This window comes from Poecilia mexicana, unplaced genomic scaffold (genome assembly GCF_051168715.1).
Source record: "Poecilia mexicana isolate PSO_F unplaced genomic scaffold, ASM5116871v1 scaffold_5, whole genome shotgun sequence".
Classification (NCBI taxonomy): Eukaryota; Metazoa; Chordata; class Actinopteri; order Cyprinodontiformes; family Poeciliidae; genus Poecilia; species Poecilia mexicana.
Genome location: NW_028263374.1, coordinates 9,375,600 through 9,390,445, shown reverse-complemented (window position 1 = coordinate 9,390,445; position 14,846 = coordinate 9,375,600). Strand labels below are relative to the sequence as shown.

The following is a 14,846-nucleotide window of genomic DNA, read 5'->3' as shown; positions in this document are numbered from 1 at the left end:
AGTGAGAAATTAGCCCTGGATTGTTCTCAAAAGAACAGCAGGCAGTGCTCAGTGCTGAAATACAATGCAAATGTACCAAGAGTGGACACAAAACAATAAAATAGATAGAAACCATTGTCAATTGGCTCAGTGTTGTTAGCTTCAATTATGTTCAACCAGAACTGTTCTCGTATGTAATGAGTTCTGTTTGCAAACATCTGCTATGCTGATATCATTCATCTTCAAATTAACTTCAGCAATGGGTAAAAAAATGGGATGGGAAATCATTTTCAGGCTGTTTTTTTCTGATGTAATAAGCCATGGCGTATCATGCTAAGAACTGGAAGTACTCAGGCTTTACAAATCACCAGTCTAGTTTTAGAGTCCAGGAGTCAGGGTCTCTCGTTTATTAATCTTCATTTAGGATGCCGTGCAAGTTTCCAAGTACATGACGTGGCTGCTGAAAGTTAAGAAGGAATAAAAGAAAATAGAATAGGCAAGAGCGTATGTTCTCTGTGAGGGTGTTCATGTGCCCATGGTGCAAATGAGAATGACAATGACGAGGATAATAGCCACAATGGTGGCAATGAGGGCAACCAGTTTGCATATCTTGAGTCGGCGGAGGTTGGCTTCTTTACGCCTGAGCAGACCGTCATAGCCCGGAGTGTAGATATCATCCATCCAGAACTCCATGTTGTTGGGGTTCAGAGACTCCTGACCCTGAAAAATAAAATGCTATTTGTTTTTTTCTTTATTGACAGACTAAATTACTGATGTCTTAAACCAGGTACTATATAACAAAGAGAATATCAATAAATGCTTGTAGCACTTATAGAGTCAATATTTCCTACCTGTAGGTCCAAAGGGGAAATTCGTGCCTCTCTGTCATCTACTGTCCATATGGCTCTCCCTCTTCCCTCAGCCAGTCTGGGGTCAATGACCTTCCCAGACCCAAGCCCCCCTGTTAAGCTGCTATCTTTGTGACGGAACAGGGATGAGTTAAACACTTGTTCCACCATGCTGGCAGGCTTTTGGGAAAGCAGGTTAGTAGTGCTGTCTGACTGATCTCCCTGGAATAAAAAACAGAACAAACATAGATTTTACATAAATCATAAGTAAAAGCAAATCATTTTTTCAATTTAATCTTTCTAACATCCACATAATAAACATAATGGACACGGATGGATACAATAAATATGAGCAGATTATGCAAAAACAATTCTATTACTATTGAGAAACTTAAAAGATACATAGATTGCATCACGATGCACTGTAGAAACTCATTAAAAATATATCCTGTATTTTGCAAGCCATAAGTCACTAAGGTGTAAAAGACACACCAGTCAAAAAAATGCTAATTTGGGCCCATTTTTCGAGCTTTGGCCGTCTTGCCAGCCTGTGTTTAACTTTCCGCACAACGGCAAATGGAAATGTTAAACCCTGAGCTTATGTCAGTCAGTATGAATTTATGTTATTCAAAACATGTCATGGAGATAAAAACAAAACCTGTATTATTTCCAGGATCAGCAAAATTATGAAAAAAAAAGTGTTGCTTACAGTCTGTAAAACATGGTATATAAGTTGACTGAGATAAGAGGAAGTTTTTTACCTTTCCGATTTTTCTTTGCGATCCTTTACCATCTTTATTTTTTGAAAACGACACCGACCAGTCTCTTGCAGAATTAGGGATGTTCAGTTGTTTGCTATCAGAGGGACTTTTATCGTCAAGCTGGGTTTTGGAGGCACGGAGGGATAATGCGTCCTTCTTCCCTTCTTTCTGCCCTTTGGAATCTGTTTGGCTTTTGCTGCTTTCCGTCTGATCCCCAGTGGGGTTCCATCGGCTCCAGTCCAGGCTACTTGTGCTGGTCCCTGGAAACAGATGTCCGGTTGCAGACAGTGGCTGAGGCTCTGATGAGTCAGAGGGAGTTATAGGGTGGCTCATAAAAGAGGACACCCCACTGAGAGGCTCAAGCCATCTATCACCTGTGCTTTGACCACCACCAAGGACAGGGTGTTGGATCTTTTCATCCAATCGCTGTAAAGCAGAGAGTACCTGAGAAATCTCAGCCTTCACATCATTCAATGACTCCAGTTGTCTTTCTATTTGACTCATACGAAGCAACAGCTTGCAGACGCTGGCCTTTAGCCCGTCATCACTGCTCTCCAGGGAATGGAAAAGTCTTTGGAGTTGACCCAAGCGACCACGTCGGGCTTCAGGGGTGTCCTGGTTAGAGGTGCCATCATTGGGGTGCAGCACTCCTGTGGATCCACACATGCTTATGTCATCTAAGAAGCGGAAGATTGCACTGATGTCATCCTCACCAAACTCAGGGTCATCTAATGAAGTCATGAAAGAGAGGCGATCAGCGTGAACCAGGCTCCGGAGTCTCCGTGGATCCGGTGGGTCAGTCTGTGTTGCCTGAGCCTTTAGTTTATCACCTCCACTTGGCAGTCCACTGTCTACACTCTCACCTCCTGAGGACCCACTTATAACAGGGGTAGATCGCCTTGGAAGTTGTGCTGTCTGTGATTCCATCCCCAAATCGATGCTGCCAATGCCTATCCGGTCCTCCAGACTGTGGCTCTTATTACTCCAGATGGCTCTCTGTGTCTTGGGCGGTTGAAGGTGTCGGGGAGATGGCTCTGGCATTGAGCCTGGTCCAAAATAGGTTGAATCCTGCAGATCATCAAAGCTCTCATGTTTAGCTTTGGCACGCTGTTCAGGTGACACATGAACTGCTGTAGGCGATGGATAAGGATTTGGGATCATTTCAAAGCTATGATTGTCAAAGCCTGCATGCCCTGATTTAGGACTAGGAGATTCACTGCTGACTGTCACCTGTGGTATCAGAGGAGGCTGGTTGTGGAAGTCCTTTCTAAAGGCGCTTCTCTTCTGGTCAACCGATGATCCCGGTTCACCTTCAAACACCTCCATTGCTGCAGATTCTCCACTTGACTCACTGTCTGTTTCCAGAGGCAGGTAGATATTCTTCATTACCTCATTAAGATTTGGACTGCTGGAGTATGAATATGTAGTGTGAGGCAAGTCAAAAGATACAGCCCTCGTCCGGGTGGGAGGGGAGGACACAAATGAAATGGGATCCGGGGGAAGACTTCCGCGCTTGCGAGCAGAGTAATTTGATTTTGGAAAAAGCAAGTGCTGGTCGATGGGCCTCCCACTGAAGTCAATGTGAGTGCTTGCTCGTTCTCGACCAGGAATGTTCAAGGGGTGTAAACCAGGCAGATTGGGACCAGGCGACTGGTCGACAGGGATTACTGTCTGGGCTCTCATTGGCTGGTTGCTTTCAGAGACCCCACCTGTCATCTGAATGAGATTGAAGATAGTCACGATGTCTGCAGCGACCCCTATGGGTGAAAGTCCCTGGCCTCTGGTGGAAACCCGATCTCGGAACAGCGTGGCGGGGAAACAGGGATCCCTGCTGGCGGCAGCAAACAGCAAAGCCCTGAGCTCGACGAGGTGCTCGAGGTCGAAGCGGGTGCTGACCATCCGACAAAGGTCCTGGAATGTCAGCCACTGTCGCATGTTGGCCAGCTCCTCAAGGATGCCCAGGAGGACCACAGGATATTCCTGCTGCAAGTCAGCCATTGCAGCTCACCTGTTAGGAGAGCAAATAGTAAGCAAAAAAAAAAAAAATTAACAAGTTGTAGCTTAATGTTGAAAGACTTGCCCTATAAACTGTGCTTAGTGCAATTAATCATAAGTACTTTTGTTGTAAATGACAGCCAAAAAGAAGCAGCCACCAATAATCGAAATGACACAAACTTCTCTATTGCTTAATTAGCAATATTACAGTAGCAGGTTTAACTAAAACATAATAATCAGTAGAATATTTAATTTCCCTACTCTGCAGGTTTCTTTCAGCTATAATGCATCAACTGAATTGATACTGCAACCTTCTAAGCATAACTGCAGGAAAAATGCCTTTCTCAGATGGAGTGAAGGAGCGACCTTATTTTGTGGTCCTAAAATAACTGGTCATCTGATTTAATGACGCCGTCACACTGCGCACATCTTTACCTCTCTGGACATCTTTATTCCACTTATGTCTATTAACAGCTTCGGGCCATAAGTGCCACTTTGTAAGTGTACCATATAATGATGATGATTTGATACTGTATTTAAAGACAGCATAAGTTTAATTAGGGCAAGCCATTACTTCCAACACTTAATGAAGGTACATCAACACATTTTTTTGTTCTAGGACATCACTGAAAATCCAATAGAAGTTGTAAACATGCAGCAACTCTAGCTCCATTTACTTGCGTCTATTTTTACTCACCTGAATCTACTGGCAAAGATTTAAAGCCACTCTTGGATCCATCAACAAAATCCACATTAGTGTGTTTGCATAGTCCAAGAAGCTCTGGCTGGGTCGACTCATCATCCCCTCACGGTCCTTTCTCCGGCTTTCTCCGATTGTGAAAGCGAGAAGCCCAGAGCCCAGGCAGGAGAGGAGAAAATTAGAAATCAGGTCATCTTCCCACAAGTCCCTGCAGGCCCCAGAGGGACCTCAGAATACATCCAAACGGTTTCCCCTCATCACAGATCAGCAGCCGCGACACTTGCAAAGCCGCTCGTACGAACACATCTAACTGAACACGCACAGATAACCTTGGCAAGTCAACGCGGACGTGTGAGTGGATCTGGTCTACATTTTCTCAGGGTACCATAACAAAAGCTGGTTATGGGTGCAAGCTTAGCAATACAATTAAAGGGGCAGATGAAAAATTGATGGTTGTTAATTGACACACATAAAACATCGGCACTGACAGGAAACACAAAGGTCTGGGCTAAAATTTCCCACTAGATTCCTGCACACAGAGATGTCTGCCAGACTCCCAGACTTTTCACTATTACTCTGCATTATCGTCCATAAGGGCTTGTACTTAAAACTCCATTAGAGCAAGAAAAAGGGCGAGGCTTTCATTGTTGAGTAGCAGCACTCTGCTACAATCAGGAAGGACATCTCTAATTCATCTAACAACTCGCCGAGAGGGAGGGCAGGGTATCCATCATTTCCATGCACTCAAGAATCAATGCAGTGAACGAGCCATGGTACGGGTGTCAGTATGGCCAGTAATGCATTAGTGTCAAGTCCGCTGTATTGCAGTTCTAATCGCAAGACGAGAAGAAGAAACAGAGCTTGACAAGATCAGTCCACTTCATTATTTTCGACTTTTATTGTTTCCTGGTAGAAAAAAAAATACATCCAAACAAAGGATAAACTTACATTAACCTAATTCACATAAACCAGTTCAGTCCAGATGGTATAAAAATATCAATACTATAAAAGTCCTGTAGGAATTTCAGGAGAGATGAGACTCTCTCTCTTCTTTCTTCTTTGGCTTTGATTTCACCACAGGAGTTGCAAACAGTGGAGTCAAAGAAGGATTCAAGGCTGGGTCTAATGCTGGGTTCAGGGCCAGAAGGTCGAGTATCTTGGTACTCTGTTCACCTGCTGAAAAACAACATGTGATGAAGGACAGGGCATTCAGTTCAGTTGTGTTGACATTTCCTGCCATACTACTCCCACATCTTTAAGTCCTAGTCATAGGAATACAGATAAAGTGCTGGGATGACTGGATGTTTCTCCAGTTGTAAGAAGCACTGCTGTCTGTTGATGCAAACTGGAAACTAAACAAGCTTCATCCATTATCGCTTAAACGCAGTTGTAAAACTACAGGTGGTAAGCTGCAAACAGCATGGTTGTTAAGCAGCAGGATGCAGGCTGGCGAGCGTACACACTTTCAGCGAATCGTTTAAGGCTCTGAAGAATAGAAGGTTTGGTGATAACCCCACAACAATGATTCAGAAATTCCAGAATAGTTCTAAAGTGGATTGTTTTAAAAGACAAAAAAAAGTTTCAGGCGAGAGCTCCATATTATACTGAATTTCAGTCGTCTTCGCAATATCCATGTGTGCGTTATTACAATTGCAAGACTGCTCAGATGCTATACTTGTCAGGACATTATAGATGAAGTGTCAGGTGTGCAAACCCAGCAAATCATCGATATATTTGACCAGCTGGATGGAGTCTCACTGCTAAAACCTGATGTTTGCCTCTAGTGGTTGAGATGCTACAGCTAACGGAAGGAAGTAGAGAAATTGTCTGATGGTAAAGGAAGGAAATTATCCAACAAAATATGGATAAATTGATTTTATCATTGCACCTCATGTCAGTAGTATCACAATGAAATACTTTCTTGATACTGTGTGTGCCGTAGTTTGGACAACAGAAATAAAAAATATCAGACAGTGTTTAAGTACATGTGACTTGTGGCACAAATAGCAATGAAATGATATTTACATTGTCACCGACCAAGTAATCACTCGATTTAAGTCCTATTTAGATACACTCTAGTGCTAAAGACAAAAACTTAATATGGACACAAAGGAAGAAAAGCGTAATTATGTATTAAACTTAGTTTCAGTACTTAAAAACATGGTTTTACATTGTTCATTTCTGAACCTTTACATTGGACATGAACATAGCAACCAAAAACCTTTAGACCAATATCCAGAAATAATCAGGATTTTATAAATGTGTTTCTGTGTGTGGCAGAAAGAACATAAATTCTCTCAGTGTCAGCATGACCTTAAACTTTCTTACCCCTGGGTAAGATTGCTTACCAGAGTTGTCCTCCTCGCTGCTGGACTTCTGGTCTGCACTGTGGACAGAAACGCGGGCTACCGCTGCCAGCTCGGTAATGAAGCTTTCTTCTGCCTCCTAATGGATGCAGACAACACAGCGCTCTCAGTCAGCATCGCTGCAACATAAACAAATTCAATCACCTGCCGACAAACAGAAAATTACAGCGGCACACCAACCATTAACTGGGCTTTGATCCGCTCCATGTTTTGGTCCAGCTCCACTTTTTTCTTCCTCAGCTCCTCGTAAATCCTCTCCTGATCCAGATGACTTTGCTCAAGGAGCGTTTTTTTATTCAGCTCCACCCTAACCGTGCATGAAAACAAGCACAAAGAGTTAATTATTCTTATTTACTTAACATAGTCCATCTAAAATTGTAACTACTGTTTGCGTTTTTCTACACTGCCTCTCAAAATACTTCCTTTTCCATTTTATCCAATCACAACGGCAAACTTTAATATACTTTAGTGTGATTCTATGCTACAATTTTTGCTCTATCACATAACACTCTCTTAAAATCCACTATGATGGTCTTGATTAACACAATAATTCCTGATGAACTCTACCTTTGCTGAAACTCTGCAGAGGCGGGTCTCTTGCCCCAGTTCACAAGTTCTCTCAGCAAAGCTCTGCTCAGCTGGCTCCTGCCATCTTTCCTCTTATTCATCTCTGAAAAAGTTTGCAAAAACAAAATGAAATAGTCAAGCCTCTTTTTTATTTTTCGGTTTAGCAAAAGCGTTTTATACATACGGCAGCCTGCGCAAAAAGGCAGAAAATCAGTCGATATACAACAGACATCAGAACATTTAGATCAAGAAGCTAAACGTCGTGCTGGTAAGGCAATCCTACCGTGGTTTAAGTTTGACTGATCCAGCTGCAGATTACTAGAAATGTCTCGCAGGTCAGAGTAATAGATGTGAACCAACACCCTGAGAGAATCTTTGGTCAAGTAGACGCTCTCTGCTGCAGCCTCAGTCAGATGGTGCTAAGGTGACGGAAAAAATAATGGAAATAAAAACCCTGTTAAGTTCTGTATTTTGGTTGAAACCAATTACTCCTACTCTCAAATTAAGATATTCCAACAAGCCCCTACTTTCAGGCTCGGGTCATGTTTAGAGGAACTCTGTGACTGTGTGGGCACGGCCTCCATCTTGTGATGGACGGCGTGGCTGAGCGCGTTGCCTAGCGCCAGCTGCGCGTGGCTCTGAAGAAGCTCCGTGGCGGCTTCCAGCTCAGACAGGAACTCCTGCTGGAGGTTGTTCTCCAGTAGCTTGCTTTCTGGACCCAGGTGCCTCTCTGCGAGGCTGGCCCTGCTGTTCTGTGTGGAGACAATTGGGGGAATTAAGACGGTGTGTCATCCCAGAGGAAACTTGTGGAAAAGTAGGTGGTTCAATTGTTTCAGACAGAGATGCATCAAGAAATCGACGACCGACCGCAGGCTAGAAACTAAAAATCCTATTTCTTTTTTCTTTTTTTTTTCTGATCAGTGAACACATCATTTGTAAGTGCAACCAGAACGTGCATCACTTTTCCTACCTTGAGAGCTGAATCAACACAGGGTTGGGTTTTACTGGGCTCTTCTGCTAGCAGAGCTCTGAAGTCAGTCTGAGAGAACGCCTTAAGTTTGGAGAGCCTCATCTCTTTCAGCATCTGCAGACTGAAGTGCCGGACAGTAAAGGACCGCTCCATCAGCAGCGAGAGGTGCTTGTGTTTCTTCTCTATCAGCTTCCCCATGTCACTAAGAGAAAAATCACGCAGCATTAATAAGGGAACATATCTATACCGGGAAAAAAAAAAACCCTACCGTTAATTTAAATGTGTGTTTATGTGGATCGTCAGTGTGGTTGCAATGCTGACACCCCCTCTCCCCCAAGTTTCACCTGCTAAGAGTGTAGCTCTGTCTGGCCACCATAGCTTGAATGATTTCCATCTGCTGTTCACCCAGATGTTTGAGACAGCACTGCCCCAGAGCCATCCCTTCAATCCACACCTACAAAAAGACAGACAGCATTTCGAGCTCTGTGAAGGAGCAAATTAAGATGAAAACTAGATAGATACATAATTTTCTTCACAGGAATCCGACTGCCAAAGAGACATTTGATTCACAGCCTGGTGTCTACCTGCTGATCCTTCTCCAGTTCGGTCCTGATGTCGTCCAGCTGCTGCCTGGCGGTGCTCTCTGCCTGCTGCAGCTGATCAGCCAGCTCCTGCTCCACTTCCAGCCATAGACTCTCACAGCGCTCAGCAGTGAGGCTCAGCTGAGTGGGAACAGAGGCCAGAAAGATGTCCCTGGCTATCTCACTCAGCCTGTTCGACCAAAGGGCCCGAAGTTTCTGGAGGCGCAGGATATCTCATCAGCATGAGCACACATACATGTGCAAATACACACAGTAGGTTGGTAGACTGAGTGACACAGCTGCACATTTATAACACGTTAGAAAAAAGAAATATTCAACACCGACTTGCAATATTATGCAATGACCAACCATGAGAACCTTTTTTTTTTTATACTGTTTCATAAATCTACTAATCACAAATCTGAGCTTTAGTTTATATTAAGAGCTTTCCCCCTTTTTTTATACAACTATTAGCATGCAGGACCAGTTTTAGTTTAGTGTGAAGTATGGTAGAAATAAAATAGAAACGCACCAATACATTTTGTTGTAGCTAATTTCTAAATCTCTGTCTTGCCGATACCGACTTTTCGCGTATTTTGAATGGTCTTAGAAAAAACAAAATTATTAACGCCATCAAGGAAATAGCAGACTTTAAATCGTCTCCCATCAACTCAAACTTCTGCACCAAATAGTTATTGTTGGCTCACCTGGTAGCGTTAGGAACTGAAAGAATTTGCATGTCGCTGGAATGCACCTGCATATGTTAATGCTGTTTTTATGTATTCCTTTCTTCAAACAGTGTTCAGGCCCAAAGGTAAAGCTTCTTTCATATCGCTGAGTTACATTGTGGCTACCTTACAAACTATGAACTGCTAGTAGAAAGTTATCTAGGAAGAGGAGGTTAACCCTTCATGTCCTAAATTTAAAATCTCCACCTGGATATTTTTTTATTTTGTTTTTTGCTTATTTTAATACATGCAGTTCTTTAAATGTCCTGTGAGTAAATATATTTTCCCATATATCCATAACAACTGGAGCTTTCAATATCAAGCAAGTCAGTTTCACAATTTACTGTCTATTAAAAGATTCCTCCTCAGATTAATTTCACTCCCTGCTTCGGCGGGAGTGAATTTACCGTAATAACCCGATATTGGCTGTAGAGCCAATATCTCTCCTTTCAGTAACCGTTGGAATTTTTCAGATATCGCAAAGTGTGGCAGAATTGCGGTACTGCAAATTTGGCTGCACCGTCACCGTTACGTTTAGGATTTATAGGCTACTTGAAGAGCCTTGGCATTTCTATAAGTGTTCATAAAGGTGTTTTAACTTGAACCGATATCAGCCTCTGACAACCAACAACACCTACAGCTTCTGGGTCAGCTCTTCATCATCAGCACACAATTAAACAACTCACAATTTAATTGCTTTACCTTCCAAAGGCTGCAGAGGGCCTCTGCAATTTTGTTATCCTGGTGCAACTCCAAATCAGAGATCTGCTTCCTTTGTCTCATCAGTAGCTCCTGGTAGATCTGAGGTCAGAGTTAGCCCAGAATCAGCTACAAGTTTCAATAAATACAGCTTTAAAAAAAGAAAAGAAAAGAAAAAAAAAGCCCAACAGATAATTATAACCCAGGAAACATGCAAAGTGTTCTAACAGAGGTTTGCTCCTGCAGGTCACAGCGAGTCAGTCCCAGCTCCAGAGCTTTACTCCTCTCATTCATCTGACTCTTCTGAAGCTTCTTCTTCTTGGACTCCTTTTTGCGGCACTTTTCAGCCACCAGCTCCCTTGTCTTCTTGGTGCATTCTGTAAAATAAAAACAGCAAACCTAAAACTATTTCCATAAATGCAACATAAACAAGCTTCAATACAGGCAGAACATAGGAGTTTTGATTGAGCAATTAGCAACAGCTTCGCCACTCCACAGACTACTGAGATTATCCACATTAGTAATAAAAGTGACTAACAAAATCACTAAATGTGAGTAAAGAAATAAGTGGTAAACTGCTGGTCGGCTATGTGCTTCAAATCCAGATTATGTTTAAACACTGTTATCGTTTCATTGAATACCCATAGTGCCTGCAGGACAGTTTCACAAGAGGCTGCATAAGAATCTGGGAGACATTATTATGAATGACATTGTGTGCTCTCCTAAAATAACCTGGCCTTATTGGAGGAGCTAAAGAGGAATCCCAGAAAATGCTCTATTTTAAAAGAGTAGGTCCTTAAAGTTAGAAAAGTAGGCTGAATGTTGAGCACTGCAAGATGCAGCCAGAAAGGAGCAGAAAGACACACACATTGTTACACTGATGCAGTTATCCTTTTATATCTGGAGCCATTCCTCCATGACATGTTTAGGTTCTGCATCTTACCCTCAGTGCTCCGCTGAAGCCCTTCGGTCAGAGCGGCCTGAATCTCAGAGAGAATCGTTTCCGCCGGGTTAAGCTTCGAGCTTTCGCCGTTCGTCAGCTGCTCCAGTCTTGTGGCGATCAAACCCATTCTCAGAGTCACTTCCCACCTCAGCAAGGCAGGCTGGGACTGGACGAGCCCCGACAACTCCTCCCACCACAGCAACCTCTCTAATGTTCTCTAAAAACAAAAAAAACATATGTGCAAGGATTTGTACGAGTGTTTTTTACAAATGAAAAAGAAATTCCAGTGCAACAAGCTGTCTTCAGAAGTAAGGTAATGTCAGAGAGCAACGATCTATCCACTGCCAAAATATGGCAATAAACCAAAGCTGGTTGGCTGGACAAGGAGATCAGCCAAGAAAGCAATACTGACTCTGGAGGAGCTGCAGAGATTCACAGCTTAGGTTGAAGAATGGATAAAATGTTAGAGATATATCCCAAAAAAAAACCTGTAGATGTGTAGATGTAATAGCAACAGGTGACTCTATGAAGTATGAACTAAGTGGGGCTGAATACAAATGCATGCCACACTTTTCAGATTTGGATTTGCATGAAGCTTTGAGAACTATTAATTATTTTTTTCTTCCTCTTCACAGCTATGCACCAACTAGTGTTGGTCTCTCGGTGAAACTTTCAATATTTTTTATTTTTTTCTTGGAATTCATGAAGTGTGAAATTCACTCAAAATTTTAAGGAATCAGAGACTAAATAATTCCTCAAAGGACTAGTAATCTGATCCAAAAGAGTATGAGACAAGAAAATGAATGACACCCCGACCAAAAAAACATGCTGCGTTACCTTCAGATCAGCTTCCTGTAACGTCGTCAGGTGCTCCTCTGCTGACAAGAGAGTCTGAACGACGGACAGGATGTCATCGTGTGCTTCCTCAGGAGAGAAGCCGCTTCTCCTCCTCAACAGAAGCTGACATAAATCCTCCAGTTGTGAGCTGAAACTTTTAGACTATGAAGACACAATAATACGAGTCACACTCCTCCTTTAAGCTATCTAGCAGATTTACGACACTTTTTTTTTTTTTTTTTTGGTGGGGGGGAAATCAGGGCTCCAGTTACCGTTTGAAGGTTGCGTTCAAGGAGATCTTTCTGAGCTCTCTCAATCTCCTCCAGGGAACAGGAAGCATCCTGGATGGTCTCTTTGGTTGTTTGGCCCGTCGCCAGCGGTTTTCTCAACTCATTCAGTTTCTTAAGATGAGAAATTCATTTCAATGCAATAAAATGAAGGCGTGAAACAGATTTTAAACATCTGTTTGTACCTTTTCTTGCATCAGAAGTGTATCCTTGGCGAAGTCCGCGTCGTTTTTGTCCTTTGGAAACCGAGAGCTGAATATAACTTTAAGCATCTGCAGGAAAATCTGAAGTGCGCAGTAAAACAACATGGCAATAATTAGCATCATTTGTGCATGTTTGTGAAGCATATTGACAAATTAATCTACCATCACAAGCTCACCAGATACTTTTCTTCCTGAAGCTGAAAGCTGCGCTGTTGCACTTCCTGCAAGGCCAAACAGTAGAGGCCGATCCTGCCCTCAAAGCTGTAAAGACAACACAGTTACCAGGATGCCGTGTTGTCTCGGTAACACATAACCTCCAGAAGGTGTGCGGCTCCCACCCAGTGTGTGTCAGTGTGTCGGGGTAGTGGAAGACTCTGGTGAAACTCTGGTTCTGCAGGCTCTTAGGGAGCTCCATGTTGGAGAGGAACTGACTGCTGTCGTTGTTGTCCTGCTCCTGGCTGAGAGACTCTCCATCGGAGGACGAGGACGAGTCCTCATTAGGCATCGGCGGCAACTTTGATTGCTCATGGAGGGACGGGTTTGACGCGCCGTCTGCTAACGGCTGATGAGTAGATGGAGAAAAAGGATTAAAAAAAATTAGAATTTTGTATCGGTACTGCCATTAAAATGCATGCTAAAACATTCATAGCACCACTTTGGGACTTTGTGTGAGAGACCAAAACAAAGTAAAGCATGATTGTTAAGTGAAAGGAAAAGGTTGCTTTCACAAATAAACATCCTGAAAGATGTGGCATCTGTTTCTATTCAAGACCCCTGAAATAATACTTTGCAGGTACTATCATAAATCATCATCATAAAGAATAACTTGCTGCTTGGCTTTCACATACTTCACTACCTACAAAATAACATGAAGTTAAATAATTTTGCCACTTAAATATCTTTCAGTTATCAGTATTTTGAGTTCTTGTTTCAGTTTTAACATTATCTTCAAACAATACTCTGCTATTGCTTAAAGCACGTTGCTTAGGTCGGGTCAAAAGAATATTTTGGTAAAAAATTAAATATTGGGGTTTTCAGTCGCGTGTGAGAACACAGAAAAAGGACTTACTCTGTATTTCTGGTTGATTGGGTAAACCACCTTGGCTCTGGAAGCAAATGCAGCCACATCACTATTCATAGGAGGACGCTTCTTTTCCTGCACATCGCACATGAACAATGGGAAAGTAACACTTCTAAAGATGTAGATATTGGTGCAAGCTATGAATTAAAGATAAGCAATATGCTATTAGATCATCATGGATTAGGACATATCAACAAATTGGTATTAATGTAGTAATTTCTTCAGAGGTTCACTAACTTGATACTCCATCAGCTGATTATAAATGCATTATTGGTAATGAAAGAGGTGACAATGCAAGGAGCAAAAAGATATTAACACACTGATGTTTTCCTTTTTAAATACCGTATTTTTCTCTTTTAAGACTTCCAGTAAAATGTGTTTTCTGTTCTTTTATTTTCAACCCTTTCTGTTCTGAGATGCTTTATATGTATGAAGTCACTCGGACATGCTGTTTGAGAGGAAGCCAGATAAACAACACCTTGTCATTGGCGGAGCCACCCGGGGCCTCCTTCTCTCTGTTGCTGACACAGTCACTTTGATTATAGTCAATATTTCCAATATCAGGTTCCAGCAGCCTCCTTGCGTTGTAAACCTATAGGAAAACGGGTCAATGTAGCCTTTTATGGTTAAAGGAAATCATTAAGGGGAATAATGCTGTTCGATTTGTGCTCACTTGTCTGGTCAACAACAGAGGCTTCATGCAGAAGACATAGAGAAGAGCTGCAGCCAGGATGCCGGACAGTCCTCCACACACTGCAGCCGCCGTCAGCAGTCCTGGATACACATGCAGCGACTCGGCGACACTGACCAGAACATCGGTGCTGCATTCCAGAGACACTTCCGCCGTTGGCATTTCAGACAGATTTAATCTACATAGACAGATCACGGACCTTGTCTGGGTTCATACTGTAACACCTCAAAAGAGCCGCAACTTCATCGCAGAAGCTGAAATCCTCGGACTCAAATCTTTCGTAGAAGACGTACATGTTCTTTAAATTCTTTAAGTCACTTCAAAAATTTTCGTTTCGACTTTACAAAGTTCAAGCTGTAGTCGATGAACGGGCCAGATCCACAGAGGACGTTCCTGCGTCAACGCACAAAACCCAGCAAATTAGGTCTGAAATCTTAAGCATGTTTTTTTCAAAATAAAGGCACAAACAAATAGTGTGGATATGGCTTTCTGCTGCGATGGACCTGTCCAAGGTCACTAGGGGGATGGATGGATGGATGGATGGATGGATATGGCTTTCTGCTCAGGGCAGCATAGGCTGGTGGGGCACACAATGTAAAAAAAAAGTAAA

The 14,846-nt window shown here is 42.6% G+C and overlaps 2 protein-coding genes across 2 annotated transcripts; both read right to left on the bottom strand.

Annotated features, from left to right (window-relative positions):
• Nucleotides 1–266: 266 nt before the first annotated feature.
• minar1 (membrane integral NOTCH2 associated receptor 1) lies at nucleotides 267–4,059 on the bottom strand. The gene is made up of 3 exons (XM_015005464.2): nucleotides 1,589–4,059; nucleotides 831–1,049; nucleotides 267–699 (listed from the first exon to the last, which is right to left on the bottom strand). The coding sequence occupies exons 1-3, from the start codon at nucleotides 3,584–3,586 to the stop codon at nucleotides 505–507; spliced, it is 2,412 nt and encodes an 803-aa protein (XP_014860950.2). The 5' UTR covers nucleotides 3,587–4,059; the 3' UTR covers nucleotides 267–504.
• A 1,098-nt stretch (nucleotides 4,060–5,157) lies between these two features.
• Nucleotides 5,158–14,642, bottom strand: evc (EvC ciliary complex subunit 1). Its single transcript, XM_015005462.2, has 20 exons — nucleotides 14,219–14,642; nucleotides 14,024–14,137; nucleotides 13,534–13,620; nucleotides 12,803–13,026; nucleotides 12,641–12,725; nucleotides 12,447–12,545; nucleotides 12,247–12,375; nucleotides 11,975–12,136; nucleotides 11,138–11,354; nucleotides 10,423–10,571; nucleotides 10,198–10,296; nucleotides 8,771–8,983; nucleotides 8,531–8,640; nucleotides 8,187–8,388; nucleotides 7,744–7,968; nucleotides 7,500–7,635; nucleotides 7,217–7,319; nucleotides 6,830–6,956; nucleotides 6,632–6,728; nucleotides 5,158–5,459 (listed from the first exon to the last, which is right to left on the bottom strand). The coding sequence occupies exons 1-20, from the start codon at nucleotides 14,396–14,398 to the stop codon at nucleotides 5,308–5,310; spliced, it is 2,910 nt and encodes a 969-aa protein (XP_014860948.2). The 5' UTR covers nucleotides 14,399–14,642; the 3' UTR covers nucleotides 5,158–5,307.
• Between the last annotated feature and the right edge of the window lie 204 nt (nucleotides 14,643–14,846).